Source organism: Larus michahellis, chromosome 1, assembly GCF_964199755.1.
Source record: "Larus michahellis chromosome 1, bLarMic1.1, whole genome shotgun sequence".
In the NCBI taxonomy this organism is placed as follows: domain Eukaryota; kingdom Metazoa; phylum Chordata; class Aves; order Charadriiformes; family Laridae; genus Larus; species Larus michahellis.
In genome coordinates, this window is record NC_133896.1 from 150,932,574 (window position 1) to 150,950,258 (window position 17,685).

A 17,685-nucleotide genomic window follows, 5' to 3' on the forward strand; every position below is an offset into this window, starting at 1 on the left:
TCTCAGAGGAACTTAAATACTGTTGTAAATACTTCTAGAACACAGTAACAGCAGCCATGGTCTCCTCAACTGTTGGCCTGAGGAACCCTCTCTTCCCTCATTCAAAGATATATAATTAGCTACATCTTGGCATACAGCTTTGAAGTCATTGACTAGAATAATGCTACAGTTCCCTTGTACTTGTGACAATACAACGAGAAGACTGAAAGATAAATCAGACACGCTTTAATTTAGAGTAACCAAATTTTAATCTGGTTGTTCAACAAGACTAGATTGTGCTAATAACCATGTACATCAGTCATCATATTAAAAGGAATTTGTAGCAAGAGGAAAGAGATGCCATCCTTGTTTACATGGCAGTGCAAAAACATCGCCACTCCTACCTATTAGTGCAGGTTTATTGAGTAACGAACATATTGGGGAGGAAGCAGCTTGCACATACATTTCACAACCTCGATCAACTTGTCATCTCTGAAAACAGCTCTATCCTGAGGTATCCTCTGCGATACCAGCTGAGTGAACACAGCTCCATATCTTGTACTTTTTGTAATAGTGAAACATGATCAGAAGCAGTAAAACCACAAAAGACAACTTCACTTCAAAACAGAATGATAACTTTGGCAGCTTTTTCTGAATTTTACATCTTTTATTTCAAGTGTGTGACAAGTATCCATTTTGGCCAGAACTTGCAGTTTTATGCTTGCCTTCTTTTTAACATTTAAATGCACATCCAGCTCAATCTATCGGAATACTCAGGAGCAGACATCTTCCACGAAAATACTGCATGAAAAGGATGCAGCAGACACAAGCATCTTACTTTATTCTCTGTTTTGCTTAAAGTGCTGATGAACCCTGATTTCCCATGGCTGGGTCTCTTCATGAGGACTTCAGTATCCCTTCCTTCCTCTGAATCTTGCCCTGGTATCCAACTGAAAATTGAAGTCAACATATTAAAACCATAAATTTTGCAAAAGAAATACTTTAGAGTGCTTGTGCTATCTTGGCACTTCGTAACATCAGAAGAAAACACAGAACAAAGCAGAAGTCACTGTAAAGAAAATCAGTGATGTCATAGAATCACAGAATCACAGGGCTGGAATGGACCTCTGGAGATCATCTAGTCCAACCCCCCTGCCAGAGCAGGGTCACCTACAGCAGGTTGCACACGAACGCATCCAGTGCAACCTGCTCTACTGTATGTAACCAAGTCATATAGTTCTTCTAAGGAAACAGACATTGTATTATCTTAAATCTCACACAAAATTAAAATTATGTGATAAGCGTCCTGTGCATTCTGAAATAAACAGCTAGCAACACAAATGACAGAACAGCATAGTGGTATGGCAAGGAACACATAAAAACACAGTAGTGTAAATCTGCTTAGATCTGTTTTTCCAAACTTAATTGACAAGCCGAAGGAGGAAAATTCAGATTGGGTTGAAGTGGGAGTCACTGCAAATGTCAGTGAGGACAGGGATAATTCAAATACAACAAGTGTCTGAAAAAAAAAAAAAATCAGTAAACACTGACACAATATACAGCTTGTAAAATCTTAAAGTTTCTTCTCGGCAGTTACAAAAAAGCAATTAATGGAAGGCAAAAAATGGCACTAAAGCTGAAATTATAGCTACGGTACAGCACTTACTGAAGTTAAATTGCAAGTTCTTTCCCAGTGCAGCAGAAAAACATACTTTGATCTTGGGAGAATTCTTCTGAATTTAGTCAGTCTTGAAGATGGCAGTTACAGAGTGCAATTCAGCCATATTCAGATATTAGATTGAGAAGATATCTTTTACCACCACTAATTAACCCTCTTTCAGGATTCAGAACTGCAGCAGAATTTGTAAAGAGCTAAACTGTAAGATGGCACAGCTTATACAATAACCAAGCAGCTTCCACTTTAAACCTTGCTCCGACTTTAATATCTGAAGTGTGCTAACGTTTATTCCTCTGAAAGAAAGTAGCATCGAGGTAAAATCCCTAATGATTTTAGCATATTGTAAGTTATATCTGCATTTAGTGTCTAACTTGTTTTTAAATACTCTTTAAGCCTCACCTTTATACTAAGTAGCAAATTTGGCAGAAGGCGATTATTGAAATTTAGAGTTAACACGACAAAAAAAAAAAAAAAGGTCATTCTTCATCTTTAGAATTTGGAGCAGTTAAATAGAATCATACAAGAGCCAGGCCTCTTCCTGCATGAACCTTAGTTCATGAACCTAACAACCTTCATGAACCTAACAACCTACAGACAGAAATACAGGCCCATCATCTGGAGAAACATATATTGCTACTGCAACATCAAAAAGGTATTTCAAGCATTAAATAGACTGTATTTTTTCCTGTCCCCAGAAATGATCATTTGCCACTTTATGGATTAATAGTTTGTATAGGAGAGGTATAAAAAGCTGCTACGACTTAAGCAAAAATACAGAACGGAAGAAAAAATTTAGGTCGTTTCAGCTGTATGTTCTTCATTGTGTATCACATTGGCTAAAAATAAAAACGAGCCCTGCACTATTCATGCTTAGAAAGTTTTGATACCATCTTTGCCACATCTTAAATATTTTTAAGTGTTATGGAAACACAAGCAAGATGTTTCTAAACAAAGAACTCATCAAAATTGGGGAAACTTCATCTAACTACATTTTTACAACTGGCTTCTCAGTACCATATTTGATAGCTCTCTATATAAAAAAACCAAAACTATTCTTTGTCATGAATTCAAGTCCTCCAAGAAAACTGCTGAATGCAAGAGCCTCCTTCAACAGTGGAACTCTATTTCAGTAGGACACTTTTCACCTAAATGGTCTTTGTTGATAGACAAAAATTAGCTTGCCAGTATCCTACAACTACCTGATCTACTAATATTGTTTAAACCAAAGCTTTAGCAAAAAAAAAAAAAAAAAAAAAAAAAGGTAAAAGTACCTACTCATTTATCTGTCACATACTAAGCTTAATTCAATTTAAATATGCTTTTTTCCGTCTTGTTCACACTCTAGGACTTTTTCTTCACTAGAACAGTGTACAACATCCACATTTTAAATGGAATTCAAAGGCAAGACCTGTTCTGCTTAATGACACGAGTTTTACTGAATTAAAAGTGGTTTTCTTCTGAAAACAGGGAAAAGGCCAGGCTGTTAGCAGAAAACACACCACAAACACTTACCATCGATCTTTTGCATGCAAAAAATGTCATTTGCAAACTCCTACAGTGTCCTTCCTTCAAGCATTGCTTAGGGCTTTTGTTTTCCTGTTAGATGAAAAATAAAGCATCAAAAACCTAATGGATTTCTGCAGCTTGTCATAGAGACATCAAAATACTTCAGACCAGATTTACTTGGGATTTTGCTATAGTATGCTGACTTACGCTTTCTTACAATCATAGAGTCATAGAATTGTCTAGGTTGGAAGGGACCCTTCAGATCATGTAGTCCAACCATCAGCCTAATTCTGACAAAAACCATCACTAAACCATGTCTCTAAGCACCACATCTACATGTCTTTGAAAAAACTCCAGGGATGACAATTCCACCACTTCCCCGGGAAGCTTGTTCTAATGTTTGATAACCCTTTCAGTGAAGAAATTTTTCCTAATACCCAGTCTAAACCTCCCCTGGCACAACTTGAGGCCGTTTCCTCTTGTCCTCTCATTTGCTACTTGGGAGAAGAGGCCGACCCCCACCTCTCTACCACCTCCTTTCAGGTAGTTGCAGAGAGCGACAAGGTCTCCCCTCAGCCTCCTTTTCTCCAGGCTAAACAACCCCAGCTGCCTCAGCCACTTAAAACACTAATTAACAGGCTTGAAGGGGATGAAATACCAGCTTCTCTCCCCCGAGGGCCGATTCAAGCCAGCGGGAGGCCGCCGCTCCCCGCCCAGAGCCACACCCCGGCCCGAACAGCGGCTCTCCCCCGACAGAAGACGCCCCCGAACACCGGGAAGGGCCGCGGGTATGGCAGGGGCCGCCTCGAGCAGCGGTTTCCCGTTCGCCTAGCCCGCCGAGACCGGGGAGCGGGCCTCGGTTCCCTCAGGGTTTGACCCGGGGGTGGGGCGAGGTCCACAGGACTCTCCCAGGAAGGCGGCAGCGCTCACCTGCAGGACGCAGGGGCTCTCCAGCAGGCACTGCCGCAGGTCCTCTCTCACCCCCCCACAGGCCCGCCCGTCCTCCTCCTTATCCTCGTAGTACTTGGGCATAGCGGTGAGGCCGCCTCTTACACCTCGCTGCGGCCTACCCAGACACCACCACCCGCGGCTGCCGCCATCTTGGCGCCCCGAGCCCTACCGCCGCTTCCGGCGGGGAGAGGAAGGAAGTGGGGCGGCTCCAGGAAGGAAACCCGAGCGCCTGCGCCGCGGACGTTGCCGGAAGGCTGCGGGCGGGGGTGGCGGCAGTGCCGGGCCCGGGCGAGGCGGGGGTCGCGCCGCGGGCCGGGACAGCAGGTGAGGGCGCGAGCCTAGCCGTTGGTAGGGCGACGACCGTTGAGGGAGGGTGGGAAGGGCGGCGTTCGGCGCTTCCCGCTGAGGCGCGGGTCTCGCTGAGGGGGCGGCGGCTGTTTGTGGAGTGAGGGCGGTGTCGGCGGTGAAGGGGGGGAGGCCGGTAATCCCTCCCCTGCCACCGGGCTGCCTGCTCTGGCCTTTCGCCTCCCGCGAAGCTCGTCGTCCGTTAACGCCTCGAAGCGCTTTTGGAGGCGGGGTGCCGGGAGGGTCCCTGAGGAGATAGAGCCGCGGGCCTGTGGCTGCCCGACGGGCAGTAGAGTTGTCTCCTCTGGGTTCCCCACTTGCCGTCCCTCCAGCGGTCAGCAAAGTGACTGCCGGGCCATGGTGGACTCGCCTGTAAGTATCATGGTTTATAGTTTTTGTAACTTCGCTATTGCAGGTGTGGCCTGCGTTGCGTGATTTTATTTCTCATTACATGCAAAACCAAAGGCATCTCTTGCAATTCCTCCTTTAGCAAAATGCTGCCGACCACTTCAGTTAATTCCCGGAGCCAGGGCAACGGTGCGCTGAGCCCCAGAGATGCTGCGAGGCACACAGCTGGGGCAAAACGCTACAAGTACCTGCGGAGGCTCTTCCACTTCCGACAGATGGACTTTGAGTTTGCTCTTTGGCAGATGCTTTACCTGTTTACTTCACCACAGAGGGTTTATAGGAACTTTCACTACAGAAAACAGACGAAGGACCAATGGGCGAGAGATGATCCTGCTTTCTTAGTACTTCTCAGTATCTGGCTCTGCGGTGAGTGCTGGGGAATAGACAGCATAAAAGAGAAGGAAGGAAGGTTTAGGGATGAACGTTCATGGTCCTTCTAATCACGCACACACAAACACAACCAATCTATATGGATTATCTTTTAATCAAGGTAGAATACAGGAAAACGGCCTAACCTTTTGGAAGTTAAGGTGAGAATTAGAAAACAGAAGGCATAACTAATACTACGTAGTCCTGAAGTAATCTCTCTATTGCAATTCATTTTGTATTGAGTTTCAAACTATGTGGTTCCTTGTAGTTTTACAGACAGTAATAAAACCCCATGCCACACAGTAATGGTGTAGCAAAAAAATACTGAACATTTGGTTTATCTGAATGTTACAGTTAAACCAAAAAATACTGGTTTTATGATAAAGGCCCTAGTGAGATTCCGTATGTTGCAGAATTACACTATAAACAAAGTGTCTCCTATTTTTAGATCGAATTGAAGACACAGTAAGAAACATTACCCTAGTCGTCTTTAATGTAGCACATTGATGATAGTAATATCAAAACTGTTAATGCTGAAACAAAAATATGTATCACCACACACATGGTTTGGGTTAACAAGGAGCTTTTATAAAACATTAGCATTGTGTGAATTTTTAAAAAATAGTTTAGGTGGAGCAATATAATTTGGTATTTTATCATTAAGCCCAAGTACAGATGAGTGTCCCCCAATCTGTGAAAGGGATTATATTATAAATAAATTGCATTATACCTAGTGTTTGATGGGGAAAAAAAGAGCTGTTGGACTGAAAATTTCATGGAGGAAAAATAATAAGGAAACTGGAGATTTTGTAATGGTATACTGAACAAAACACATTGGTTTCTTTTCCATGGTTAACTTTAATAATCTTTTTCTCCCTCCAGTGTCTACTGTAGGATTTGGATTTGTGCTGGACATGGGTTTTTTTGAAACAATAAAGCTGCTACTTTGGGTTGTATTCATAGACTGCGTAGGCGTCGGTCTCCTGATTGCTACTCTGATGTGGTAAGTAGTGATGTCTGAAACTGAGCTCAGTGTTGCTGTTTGGACATGGATAGTTGTCTGCTGTTTGCAAGATGCTTTGTTCTCTGTTTGGGGCAAAACTATAAAGTATGTATTGACTACAGGTTTTGTGCCGTTGCGGGAATTGTTTCAAAATGTTGCTTTGCTTTTTCTTTACTATTTATTTCCTGCAGAAGATGAATGTTCAAAAAGTCTGTACTATGATGACCATTTCAGCTTGTTTTCTTTCTTCTTGAGCTGGTTAATCTTCAGCAATAATGTCAAATAAAAAATGTGGTGATTAAAAATAAATAAATTAATTCCTTATTTTGGTAGAATAGCTTAAGTAAAATAAGGCTGAGGATGATGATGTTTAAGTAAGTAGGGCAATATACAATTGGCCCATGCTTCTTGCTGAAGATTGTAGCTATTTCCACTACAAGCAATGTCTGTTCCATTTCATGCATGTTGCCTTTGTTGCTTTGGTGGTAGTCACTGACAGTTTTATCCTGTAATGTCCAGGGACTTAAGGAAGGGGAGAGGCAGCAGTGAGTCACTTTATATATAAGCCAGGCCTCAGCACATTACAGATGTGTCCTGCATCAGCAAGGGAACCATGAAACAACAGGAAGTCACAGTTTCTGCACAGTGGCAAGGAGAGGGCACCAAAGGAAGAATTTTTATTTTACCAAGAACTTAAGGAAGCAAGGGCACTTGGAAGAGTTCTTAATAATCAAGCTGACATCTTGATCTGTCATCTACAAAAGAACTGTAGCTGAAGGGTCCATCTGACTTGCTCCTGTCTGGGGCAGCAACCTATAAATTGCTTGGGGAAGAGCATATAGTAATGCTTCCCCCCATCTTCCAGCAATTTGTGACTCTGGATGCAGTCTCCTGAACCAGAAAGACTTGAGTGACTGTTGGTTTCCCTCTGTCCTTTAGTCAGCAGCTTCCCGCAGGTCTAAACACCAGTCGCCTGGCTCCAGTTTGGTTCCAGTCCCTTGTTTCAGTGCAGGCTCATCTTTTTTTCAAAAGCTTCCCTGATTCCTAATGAGTTTAAACCCCTTCTTGCCTTGTTTCACACCTTGCACCCAGGCTCTGCCTCTTTCTGACCCTGCCCTTGGCACAAATAGTAGGTCAGGGGAAGCTACCAAGAAAGCTCTGGTCTCTTAACTTCTTATTTCTGAGCATATATTGACTTCTTGTTCCTCTTCTAAAGGGGAATAATTTTCTGATGTCAGCAGAACTTCAGCCGAAGTTCACAAAGTCTCAAGGCTTGTTCTGCAGTCTGTAACACCAAGCGCTGCGCATTCTGGTAGCGCTTCTTTTCAATGAGAAGAACGGGCTCATCTTAAGAGCGCTGGCCTGCCCTCCTCCTGTCCTTGCAGTGCACCAGTTCTGTGTGAGGTGCGCTGAGCATGTGCAAGCACTTGTCTGAAGTCACCTCCCTGTGTGTACAAACAAAAGTGGCACGCTGTCTGAGAATTTGTAACTGCATTGACAAATTGTAGCACCGATCTGTTTTAAAAAAGTTATGTTTCTGCATTACCAGCAGTGTATTTCAGCTGCCTGGCGAATGCAAGGAATGTAATAATAGTTTTAACAGAAATGTTTTAACGATAGCCTGGTCTGCATAATTCTTGGATATTTTTCTCCCAGATACTTTGTCGGGATAGAGTTAGGACCACATATGGGTTACTGTCTCAAACCAACATTTTGTCAGTCAGCTTTATAGATTCACATTAACAACATTCTCAAATACCTTTTCATGTAGGTTCATTTCTAATAAGTACTTGGTGAAGCAGCAGAACAGAGACTATGATGTGGAGTGGGGATATGCCTTTGATGTTCATCTGAACGCTTTCTATCCACTTCTAGTCATTTTGCATTTTATCCAGCTGTTTTTCATCAACTGTAAGTAGCATATTTTGTGTTCTCTGCTTCAAAATCATGCTCTTATCAAAACAGCTGAGAGCAGTTGTCTCTTTCAGATGTCATCATATCTGATTCTGTCATTGGGTATTTTGTTGGGAATACATTATGGCTGATTGCAATCGGTTATTATATCTATGTGACATTCCTAGGATACAGTGGTAAGTAACAGCAACTTCTTTTCTATTCGTTTGACTAAAAAACAAGAGTGTGACTTCAGTCTATTAATTTGATCTTAGTCTGTTAATCTGTAAAGCAGAGGCTCAGCTGGGTGTTGAAGTAATTCTTTCTTCATGGTAAAAGAAGTTTGATAGAAACTTACCAATCCATGTTTCCAGCTGGGTGGACATCTCAACCAAGGAATTTATATTGTTCGCCATACCCAGTTCCCTTCTTGTACTAGACCTGTAGCACCACAACTTGTTTTTCTTACTCCTCTGTAAATCTAGGCCAAAATGTCTGCACGGGATAAAAATTCTGTTGCAAGTTTAATGCTGTAGTTTTAGGTAAAACAGTTTCCCCAGGGCATTACCTATACCAGTTAACTCAAGTACTCTTTCGTCTGTGTTAATGGCAGGAGTAGTAGGGCAGAGGTGACCAAGGCTGGCAGAGCTGTACAGGCTTTTTTGCTATTCTAAACGAAGCACCATTTTTGAAGGAGTACTACTTTATACTTGCTTCATTGTTGCTTCTGTTTCAGCGTTGCCCTTTTTGAAGAACACAGCTATTCTTTTGTATCCGTTCGCACTTCTCATCATGCTCTATTTGATCTCATTAGCATGTGGATGGAACTTCACCAAGATGCTTTGTTCCTTTTATAAATACAGAGTGAAATAAAACCAGGACTTCATGTATGTAATGTTTATTTTGTTTTTATCTTAGCTGTCTTGGCAGTAAAGAAAAAGTTAAGAACACTTTGTAAATGGTTGTAAATTTTTCTTTATTGTAGATAACTGTGTAAAAAAGTTTGAAGTGTCCTTTTTTTTATTAAAATATTTACAACAGTAAACATGTTAGCAATTCTGTTCAAATACTTTTGCAGTACATTCCTAAAAACAAGTTACTTGAACATCTCTGTAGCTTAAATTTAACTGCAACAAGTCTATTTAGCATAACTCTTACTGCAGTATTTTGCACATACTGGCATAAGCTCTACGTTATAAGGGTTTTAAGTGGCACTGAGAAGCAGTTTTATTTAAGAATAATACTGGAATACCTTGCCCTGGGACTGTGTGAAAGTAGGGATCGTTATTGTGTTGCAATGGTAAAGCAACAACTGTCTCTAGATACAGAACTGTCCCCTCCTTTTATGAAAGAACTTGAGAACAGATTTATTTAAATGACTACTTCAAATATACATGGACAACTCTGGCACACAGAAGAAACAGTGATGAAAGGCACAATTAACATGACCCATATCAGGTTTCCAATATAGCAGCAAGTTTTGAAACCCAATCTCTACAAGTCCAGTGGGTATTATTACATCCACTGCTATGAGTGGCAGGTTGATGAACATGGAAGGAAAGTACAAGTTTAAGTTTGGCTATAAGGGTGGGCTGGTGGCAATGCCTGCAGCTGCAAAGTCCACAAGGCAAGAGTATAAACTGATGGTCACAAACAATACCTTCTGGAAAATGAAGATGACAGCTTTCCAAAACAGAGTGTTCAGTATGAAACATGAGCACTAGGATTCAGTTTCCAAAACAATGCAAGAGTAAACTGCTTACAGTAAGTCTTAATATTTCAATACTAGAATTTGATCTCTAAGGAAAAACTATATCTTAAAATACCAAATATGCTGGCAGTGCATCTTACAGTACTGTGTGTTTCAGCCACTGTTAAGGCTTGAAGAGAATCATGTTCCCCTCTCAGCAGACACTGAGCAACGTTCCCCTTTTAACAAGGAAAGCACTGAGCTGCTGATCCATGGGAGGCAAAGGATCCCTGCTCCCACCCTGGCTAACAGCACAAGCTCCCGTCCTGCAGGCAGCTGCAGCCCAACTGTACACCTTTTCCCAAGCAGGAATCCCAGCACCAGTGATCACCCACTTCAGTTCAACAGTAAAAATACTTCATATTTAGTGCCCTGTGGTGCGATACCCTTGAAATCAATGAAGGACTCAGGGCCTGTGTACCTTCCCTTTAAGAGATATCAAAGTTTGTCCTCTTGAAAGAAGGCTTTGCCATTCTCAAAACTAAGCTACTTTAAGTTCTAGCTGCTCAGAGCAGAAATCAGCAAAACCCCTAAGAGACCACTAAGGTCAGAAAAGTGACGCTCTCAAAGCCTAACTCATCAGGTCTGTGTGGGGTGTGTTTTTTACATCAGCAATCAATGCTAGTCTGAAAACACCAGTTGTTTAATAGCTCCTCAGCATCATGCTGGTGATTGTAAAGATGATTTAAAAACATAGGGTTTTTTTCCCTTTCTACTACAGTTACTTGCTTTCGCTTTTTCAGAATGCATCCTTCCTAGTAAGAACAAATATAGAACCTAGGGTAAATTTATTTCAGGGGAGCAAGGTTTGAAGAGATTTAATTATTTTTTTCCCTCCACAAAACTAAAATAATATTTTCCAGGTTGGAAGCAAACTACAAATTACTACAATACTTCAGTTGGAGCAAATATTTTCAACAAAAAACAGAGATTACTGAAATGGTAATACATACTTGTGAAAAAAATGAAGGAAAAAATCTTACACAGTTGTTCAGTTTTGCCAAGACTAATGGCACTCCAGCCCATTCAAGGAATTGTGTATCACATGGGCAAAGTATAAATTGCTTTGCTCTAAACTGACTCAAGGTATTTAAAAACTGCTTTTGAAACAGCTGGGCAAGCAGTGATATGACAGAAGAGTCCAGTCTTTTATTGGTCCACAAATCATATGTTTATCTGTTTGAATTTTTCTAAGCCATCTTTCAGGTAAGAAAAAAACCAAATGTATCTCTAGGAGTATTTTCTATCAATCCAAATAAATGGTTGAGATGCCTGCAAAAGTGCAAAGCCATGCACAGTGCTTTAGAAACACTCTAAAAAAAATAAAAGGTGCTAATTTGGGATCACATCCTGTTCACATTATTTACAAAAGTTTTCCGTAGGACTACCCACTCAATGAATAAAGTGAGATTATACGGACAGTCTTGTATTTCCTTGGCACAGAGCCCTGATCAGCTCAGAAAAGCCAGTGCTCGTATCAGCCGGTCTGTCTGGCATCCAGTATAAGAAGTTACGAATAATTTGCCCAGATAACGAAGGTTTCTGGTAATGCTTCTGGTTTCACAGAAGTTCTCTTTTCTGAAGCTTTAACAACATCAGAAAGAGCTAATAGGATCATAGGATAACGCAGTTTATTTTGAAACGCTTTCCATTATTTGATTAAGATTCAGTGGCCTACAGGGGATTTTTAAGGCCACAACAAAAATAACTTGAATTAAATACATGTAGGAAAAAGCTCCCCAAATCAGGTAATAGGTTTAAGATACCAAGAGGAACTCTTGTGGTAATACTGTAACTTACAGCTGAGATGTATAAAAGACACAAGCTCTGGAGTATACCCAGTCATAAACAGTGCTTGAACTAATGACTGTTGAGCCACACAGCCAAAGCAGTCTTATTTCACCATAATTCCAGGACGGAGGCGTGCACTGCTTTGGCCTGACCTGGGGATTGGAATTTGAAAGGTAGAAAGCCCAAAATAGCTGTCTGCAGAGATAATTAAATAGAAAATATTTCTGCTGCTTTTTCTGTATCTCAGCAGAATTTCCAAGCAAATTTGCAGTACTCTCCAATTACTCCAGATCTGAATTTACCTGAATCTACAAAACGTAATTTGTATTGATGTGGCACATTTATTTCAAGAGTATATAAATTCAGGAATATCTGAAGTGTTAAAGCAGCCCAAGGTATTTCCAACTCCTGATAGTACAATGTAATAAAAATGCAACAATCTTCATAAAAAAAAACCTCACATATTTTACCAAGCACTAGTTAATTTGTTGCCTTTGATAAATTTCATCTCAACATTTTTGAAACTAAATATACCATTAACCAGAGTCCTACAACCAACACAGTAAGGCCCCTATATATTTAGATATATTAGCAATGATTCATTTTAACTACTATGAAACATCAGGAACAGTGATGCTTTGAGAATAAGCATACAGCTTTCTTAAATAACTGGTACCAGTAAACTTTTGAACTCATGGAAAAAGATGAAAGTCACTGTCAGCAAACCTACTTATATTAAGAAACTCCAACATCTAACATATTTCTTCAATCTAAGTTGTAATAAATAGCTACAGTTTAAATTACTCGCATCATTCACTCACAGTGGAGCACGGCAGAGAAGAAAACCTGAATACTTTCTTAGACCTCTGCTAGCTAACGTGTGATAAAAAGCCATTGCATGGCAATTATTTGATGGCATTATAATGTAACGAACTGGGCTGTGACACCACAATAGGCTAGACTCACACAGGATTCTGAGCCTATTCACCCACCTTCCTAAATCTAAGAATAAACTCCGTTTATGAGGCCAGTGCTTAGCTTATGCCCACAGTCCCTACGGGCAAGACGAGCTTTCCAAGTAACATTTTATTTATGCTATCTGATGCAAATAGAAAAAAATGAGAGGTGGCCTGTCTGGTAGCTTTCTACTTTTCTTCAACTTAGACCAGTCAGTCTAAACAGAAGGTCTTTCTCCGTGTACAAATCTTGGCTTCCCAGCGTCCCCAGACAACACAGCTGAACCAAAATGACTATGGCCTGTAGAAGTGGTTAAGCTCTTAAACTTGAATATTGCTGAACTGTCAAAGCTACAATACCATTTTCCGACAAGGCAGAAGAAAAGACAGGCTGACTCTACATCCCAATGGTGAAGGCTTGCAATGCTGGAGAGTCAAGTTTAGGCTTCTGCTCCTACATGTCATGAAAAAGAAGCCAAATCTATTAGTTGAACTTTCATGCTGGAGACAGGAATTCAAGATCACTGCTCTAGATCAGGGATCCCACAGCAAGTTTTGCACATCTGTGCATTGACCACAAAGATGCTGCGGGTAACAGAGAGTTTGCTTCTGCAGAGAAAACCAAGCGAGCTTTTGAGATGTCTGTTCCAGGAGGTCAGTTCACAGCATAGCTGAGAATCCCCAAGCCAGGGTAGATGCCTCCCCTCCAGTGTCAGTCAGGCACTTTGTTCCTGTTAAAGAGAGGAATTTCTGCCTCTCTTCTTCCTGACCATTTCTGACTGGGTAAATGAAATCTTCCCCTGCCTGTGTCCTTACACATAAGCACCTAAGCAGAAGGACTCTTAAGAGCAGTGTCAGTATTAGTACCGCAACAGTTCCCCTCTGGATCTAATCCAAACTGCTTTCTGTTCCTGACCGAGTTTCTGACTCGTTTAAGATCACTGTTTCCCTTGAAATGAAAAGGCAGGGTACTGACTCGAGGCCAAATTAAGAGTTAGTGCGAGTTACTACACTGATCAATAAAGGAGTCCAACTGAAACCTTGTTCTTGAACAATGGAAGAAAATAAAAATAAACCACAACCACTCACTGTAATGTATCTAAAATAATATCTAAAATAAACTTTTTAAAAGGAGACCTCTGTAGATCAAATGTACCTAATTACTATTAATTCTTTTGATAAAAGGTAACCTCTGTCACTCCAAAGCAAAGCTGGAGAATGATTTTTTTCAGTACAGAAAATGAATTTGTCCAGGCTAGGAAATGTCTACAAAGATTTTTAGAAAGAACTGTTTGGAATTGAAAAAATTCTTCTAAAATGCAATGGATTTAATCTAAAATCACCCCAGATTTAGTTCATAATATGAAACAAGACATTTCAGCATGCTTTTTATGCAGCTACAAACTGTACATAGTAGAATTTCATAGCCCCAAAGAACACTGCTCTTCAGAACTCTGTAATGCCGCTGAACATCATTCAGATTCTGTGTACAAAACCACATAATTTAGAAACTTAATCTAGTTGGGTTTTTTTTAAACATGGCAGTATATTTGAAATATGGTATTAATTTATGTTTGCATCTCCAAAGAAAAATGTAAAAAGATAACTTAAACTAGAGAATTCATAAAAAAAACTATATCAATTTAAAATTTTACTGCATAAAAATATGTACTTTTCAAATTATTTTAATAAATTAAATATCCCTAACATTTTTAATATATATCCCTGACAGTCTATAAAAGAGGGTTCTTGTTATAGAAAATAAATGGAACTCCGAAAGTACCCCCTTCATAAAACATATTTAACAATAATTATATTTTTTTCTTCTTCTTCAAGGAATGTAACAATATGTACAACTTCTCTATATTACTATACTATCAAAATAGTACAGGGTAAGCGTAGCAGGGTTCTGTAACCATAAGATGGTAAAGTCACGTTAAAGTGGAGGACAACTTAAGCCTCAGACGAACGTTATCAGTGTGGAGCATCAGTTTCTGGATGGATCAGATAAGAAGGGGTAAATACAATCTTCCCATCTACAGTAGATTTCACAAGAGGTAGAGTTCAAGTGAAAATGAAAGAAATTTGGAATAAGGTGCATGCTCAGTATTTTCAATTCGTGACTTGCTAAAGATGTCAGAATTTATAGGAAAAGTTTTCAAGGACTCTTTCTTTTTCCTCTAAAGCAGATTTCCATGATCAGTTTGTAATCTTTTTAATATGAATCTGAAATAGAGAATAAAAAAAAAAAAGTCATATTTTAGAGTATTACATTTCTCAGTAATAAGAGGTAATTGTCTTCAGCATTAGCCAAAATTTTGAGCTTCAACGTACTGACAGAATGAAGAAGTCTCATATTTACTGCTTTTATTTTTACAAGGTGTACCACCTCTCACCTCATTCAGAATTGCCCAAACCGCTGAATTTTGTATCACTGAAAGCCGGAATGATGAAATAGGGTTTAGGCTGGGATCAACTGTTCCTTCAGCTACACCATTTTCAAATTTCCCTGCAAAAGAAGCAAAAGCGTATCTTCAATTAACTCCAACAAACTAAAGTACAAAATCTGCAGCCAGAAAAATGTATCTGTAGCATCGCAATTCACAGGTGAAATCTATCACTGGTGCTTGTAGACTTGACAGGTATCATTCCTGAAACAAAAGACAGCCAGCAATTTTTGATATCAGATTCAGCTTTGCAACAGCAAACAAGATGGGGCATATCATCAGAGCACACTGATCTGAACAGGATTACACGTAAGAATAAAAACTTCGGAACTGTCTAAGGATGTGAGCACCTCAAACTCTGGGAAGATTTTGGCACAGGTTTTCAATTAATATCATGGAACCAAACACGAAGGCATTGGCTTATGTGTTTTCAAGGAGGATTAAGGACAAGGGATATAATTTCTGCTTAATGTATTCCTATTTAAAGGATCTTCAATTATATTAGTTAGACTTTACACTTAAAACATGCACAGCAACTGCAATTCATTAAGACAAAAAAATAAGCCGCTTTCATTATAACAGGAATTCCGAACCTACGTCCCGCAAGCTAAATACAATCCATGAGTAACACTTCTCCTCCTTGGCAACAGGTATCCTGGCACCTTCCCCAACAGCCACTTGAGCTGTGGAAACGCCAATCTCATCCCACGACGAGACAGCTGATTGTCTGTAGAGTGGGTTCAAATCCAGGCCGAGCACGCAGCTCGCGCAGTGGCACTCATGCAGTCACAGGACAGGAGAGGTGATCTTATACAGCCTGGAAATGCCTCTACAACAATCTAGGCCATTGAAGTTGGATGTAGCTGTGCTACAAGTAGGAGTCACACTACATCTTTGTTTAGTACATCAGTCTTGGAAAAGAAATATTGGAAACAATATTAAGGGAGGCTTACAAGGTTACATACCCAGAAATGAATGATCAAAACTCAGATTTTAGGTTCATTTTGGTTTTAACAAAAAATGTCTTAACTGTTGCAATAGTAACAATACACACTTCTTTCCCCTGTGACATACCTATCCTGAAGTAACCATCCTCTAAGCGTTTGTCTTTGGTTTCTTTGCTTAATACCAGTTCTTCATTCTAGAACAACAAAGCATAAATAAGATCATCTATTTTGACACATGACTTTGCCAGGGAAAGACAAATGTGTGTGCACTCTTGTTATATATTCAGCATCCATCTTTTCTAAATAATTATGAACCAGCCTAGAGCAGTTATTTATAGCCTTAGACAAGCCAACACAAAAAAAGAAGTACTTTAAGTGCCCCACATAACTTGTATGTTAACTGCCATGTAAACAGAATACATAGCAGATACTGGCATACACAGTAGCAGAAAATAAAAGGCAGGATCTTGCTGCTGTTTCCTATGGTTGAACCAGAGATTTCTCTCAGGACAAGTGAAACTTACAGCTTACTTTTTGATGTAAGAATTTGGGCAAGACGAAAAGCCATCAGAGCAGCAAGGGAAGCATTGCAATTATTGCTGCTGCACTAAAATGGGATGGGTATCAATAAGTTTCTTTAATAAGCACAGAAAAATGAGACCAGAGCTTCAAAAACAGCTGGAAAATTACAACCAGAATCACATGATTCAATACTAAAAGATCCGCTGTAAGAATTTCCTAGGAATCAATTAAAAACGCTTGACAAAACAGGAGATTAAATCCATCAGCTTTTTTTTTTTTTATTTAATTCCTACTTTTAAGAGAGGCTGATGAAAGAGTGGTGAGTGGTGGGTCTTTTTAGTTTGGGTGTTTTGTTTGGTTTGTGGGGGGGAGCATGTTGGGGAGTTGGGGGGGTTGGTTTTGGGTTTTCTGTTTGTTTGGGGGTTTTTTGCATGTGTGTGTCAAGTCCCAGACAAATCCAGTCTGGGGCACTGTGATTTCTAAGGGTTGTTTTTTGTTTTTCTGAATTCTGCTTAGAGAGTATCAGAGTTGAAGTACCTGAATGGGCTTCTAGCTCTACATGGTGGAAAAATCGTTCCCTCAGGATAGTACCTATCATTCTGTGGCTGCTGTCCTCATATTGGTGACATTTTCTGCTGACACCTACGGCTTAGGAATGGGCCAGATATAGCATTTCCCATTTACCTTTCCACAAATTGTGTAAAATATCAATGGAAGATCATAGCATTATTCCTTAAGGGATGTTCCAGTTTGCAGGACAAGTGCAGCCAAAGAGAGATGCCCGATGCACGTTTTTTCTCATTATCTTGTGTATTCTTGTGGTATCTTGGGCCCAGATGAAGTGAGGGCTGCTGCTGTTTTTGTGGTTGAATGTATTTCCAAAGGTCTTGAGAAAGAAAACCCATAAATCTTATAATATGATATACTATCTCACATATCATGTCATATAATTAGAATCAAACTGACAACCTTCTTTTTAGGGGTGAGGGTGGTCAGAAATTTCTATTTTCGCTCGATCCCAGGAAGGCAGACTGCAAGAATGGAGAAGTGAACTCTTTCATGATCACTTACCTTTTTTTTTTTAATTAAAAAAAAAAGAAAAAAGAAAAAAGAAAAAAGACATTCATCATATGGTAATTT

General features: G+C 40.1%; 3 protein-coding genes across 5 annotated transcripts in view; 1 reads left to right on the forward strand and 2 right to left on the reverse strand.

Moving 5' to 3' along the window:
- Positions 1–203: 203 nt before the first annotated feature.
- COA5 (cytochrome c oxidase assembly factor 5) lies at positions 204–4,293 on the reverse strand. Its single transcript, XM_074608834.1, has 3 exons — positions 4,094–4,293; positions 3,170–3,253; positions 204–929 (listed from the first exon to the last, which is right to left on the reverse strand). The coding sequence occupies exons 1-3, from the start codon at positions 4,193–4,195 to the stop codon at positions 888–890; spliced, it is 228 nt and encodes a 75-aa protein (XP_074464935.1). The 5' UTR covers positions 4,196–4,293; the 3' UTR covers positions 204–887.
- Positions 4,294–4,300: 7 nt separating this feature from the next.
- On the forward strand, positions 4,301–9,177 carry UNC50 (unc-50 inner nuclear membrane RNA binding protein). Of its 2 annotated transcripts, none has more exons than XM_074608812.1 (6): positions 4,301–4,438; positions 4,950–5,233; positions 6,119–6,239; positions 8,011–8,150; positions 8,228–8,329; positions 8,869–9,177. In XM_074608812.1, exons 2-6 carry the CDS (start codon positions 4,954–4,956, stop codon positions 9,003–9,005), a joined length of 780 nt encoding a protein of 259 aa, XP_074464913.1. In that variant the 5' UTR covers positions 4,301–4,438; positions 4,950–4,953; the 3' UTR covers positions 9,006–9,177. The 2 variants fall into 2 exon arrangements, with proteins under 2 accessions (XP_074464913.1, XP_074464923.1); XM_074608822.1 differs by having other exon boundaries at positions 4,353–4,831.
- Positions 9,178–12,593: 3,416 nt separating this feature from the next.
- Positions 12,594–17,685, reverse strand: part of MGAT4A (alpha-1,3-mannosyl-glycoprotein 4-beta-N-acetylglucosaminyltransferase A) — a 72,499-nt gene continuing 67,407 nt past the window's right edge. The window contains exons 14-16 of one of the 2 annotated variants that reach the window (XM_074608793.1): positions 16,151–16,217; positions 15,026–15,138; positions 12,594–14,855 (exon numbers count right to left, since the gene is read on the reverse strand). In XM_074608793.1, the coding sequence (XP_074464894.1) occupies positions 14,829–14,855; positions 15,026–15,138; positions 16,151–16,217 (207 nt within the window). In that variant the 3' untranslated portion in view covers positions 12,594–14,828. Of the gene's footprint in view, positions 14,856–15,025; positions 15,139–16,150; positions 16,218–16,938; positions 17,432–17,685 lie in introns of those variants that run through there. The other variant, XM_074608801.1, reaches the window with a different exon arrangement.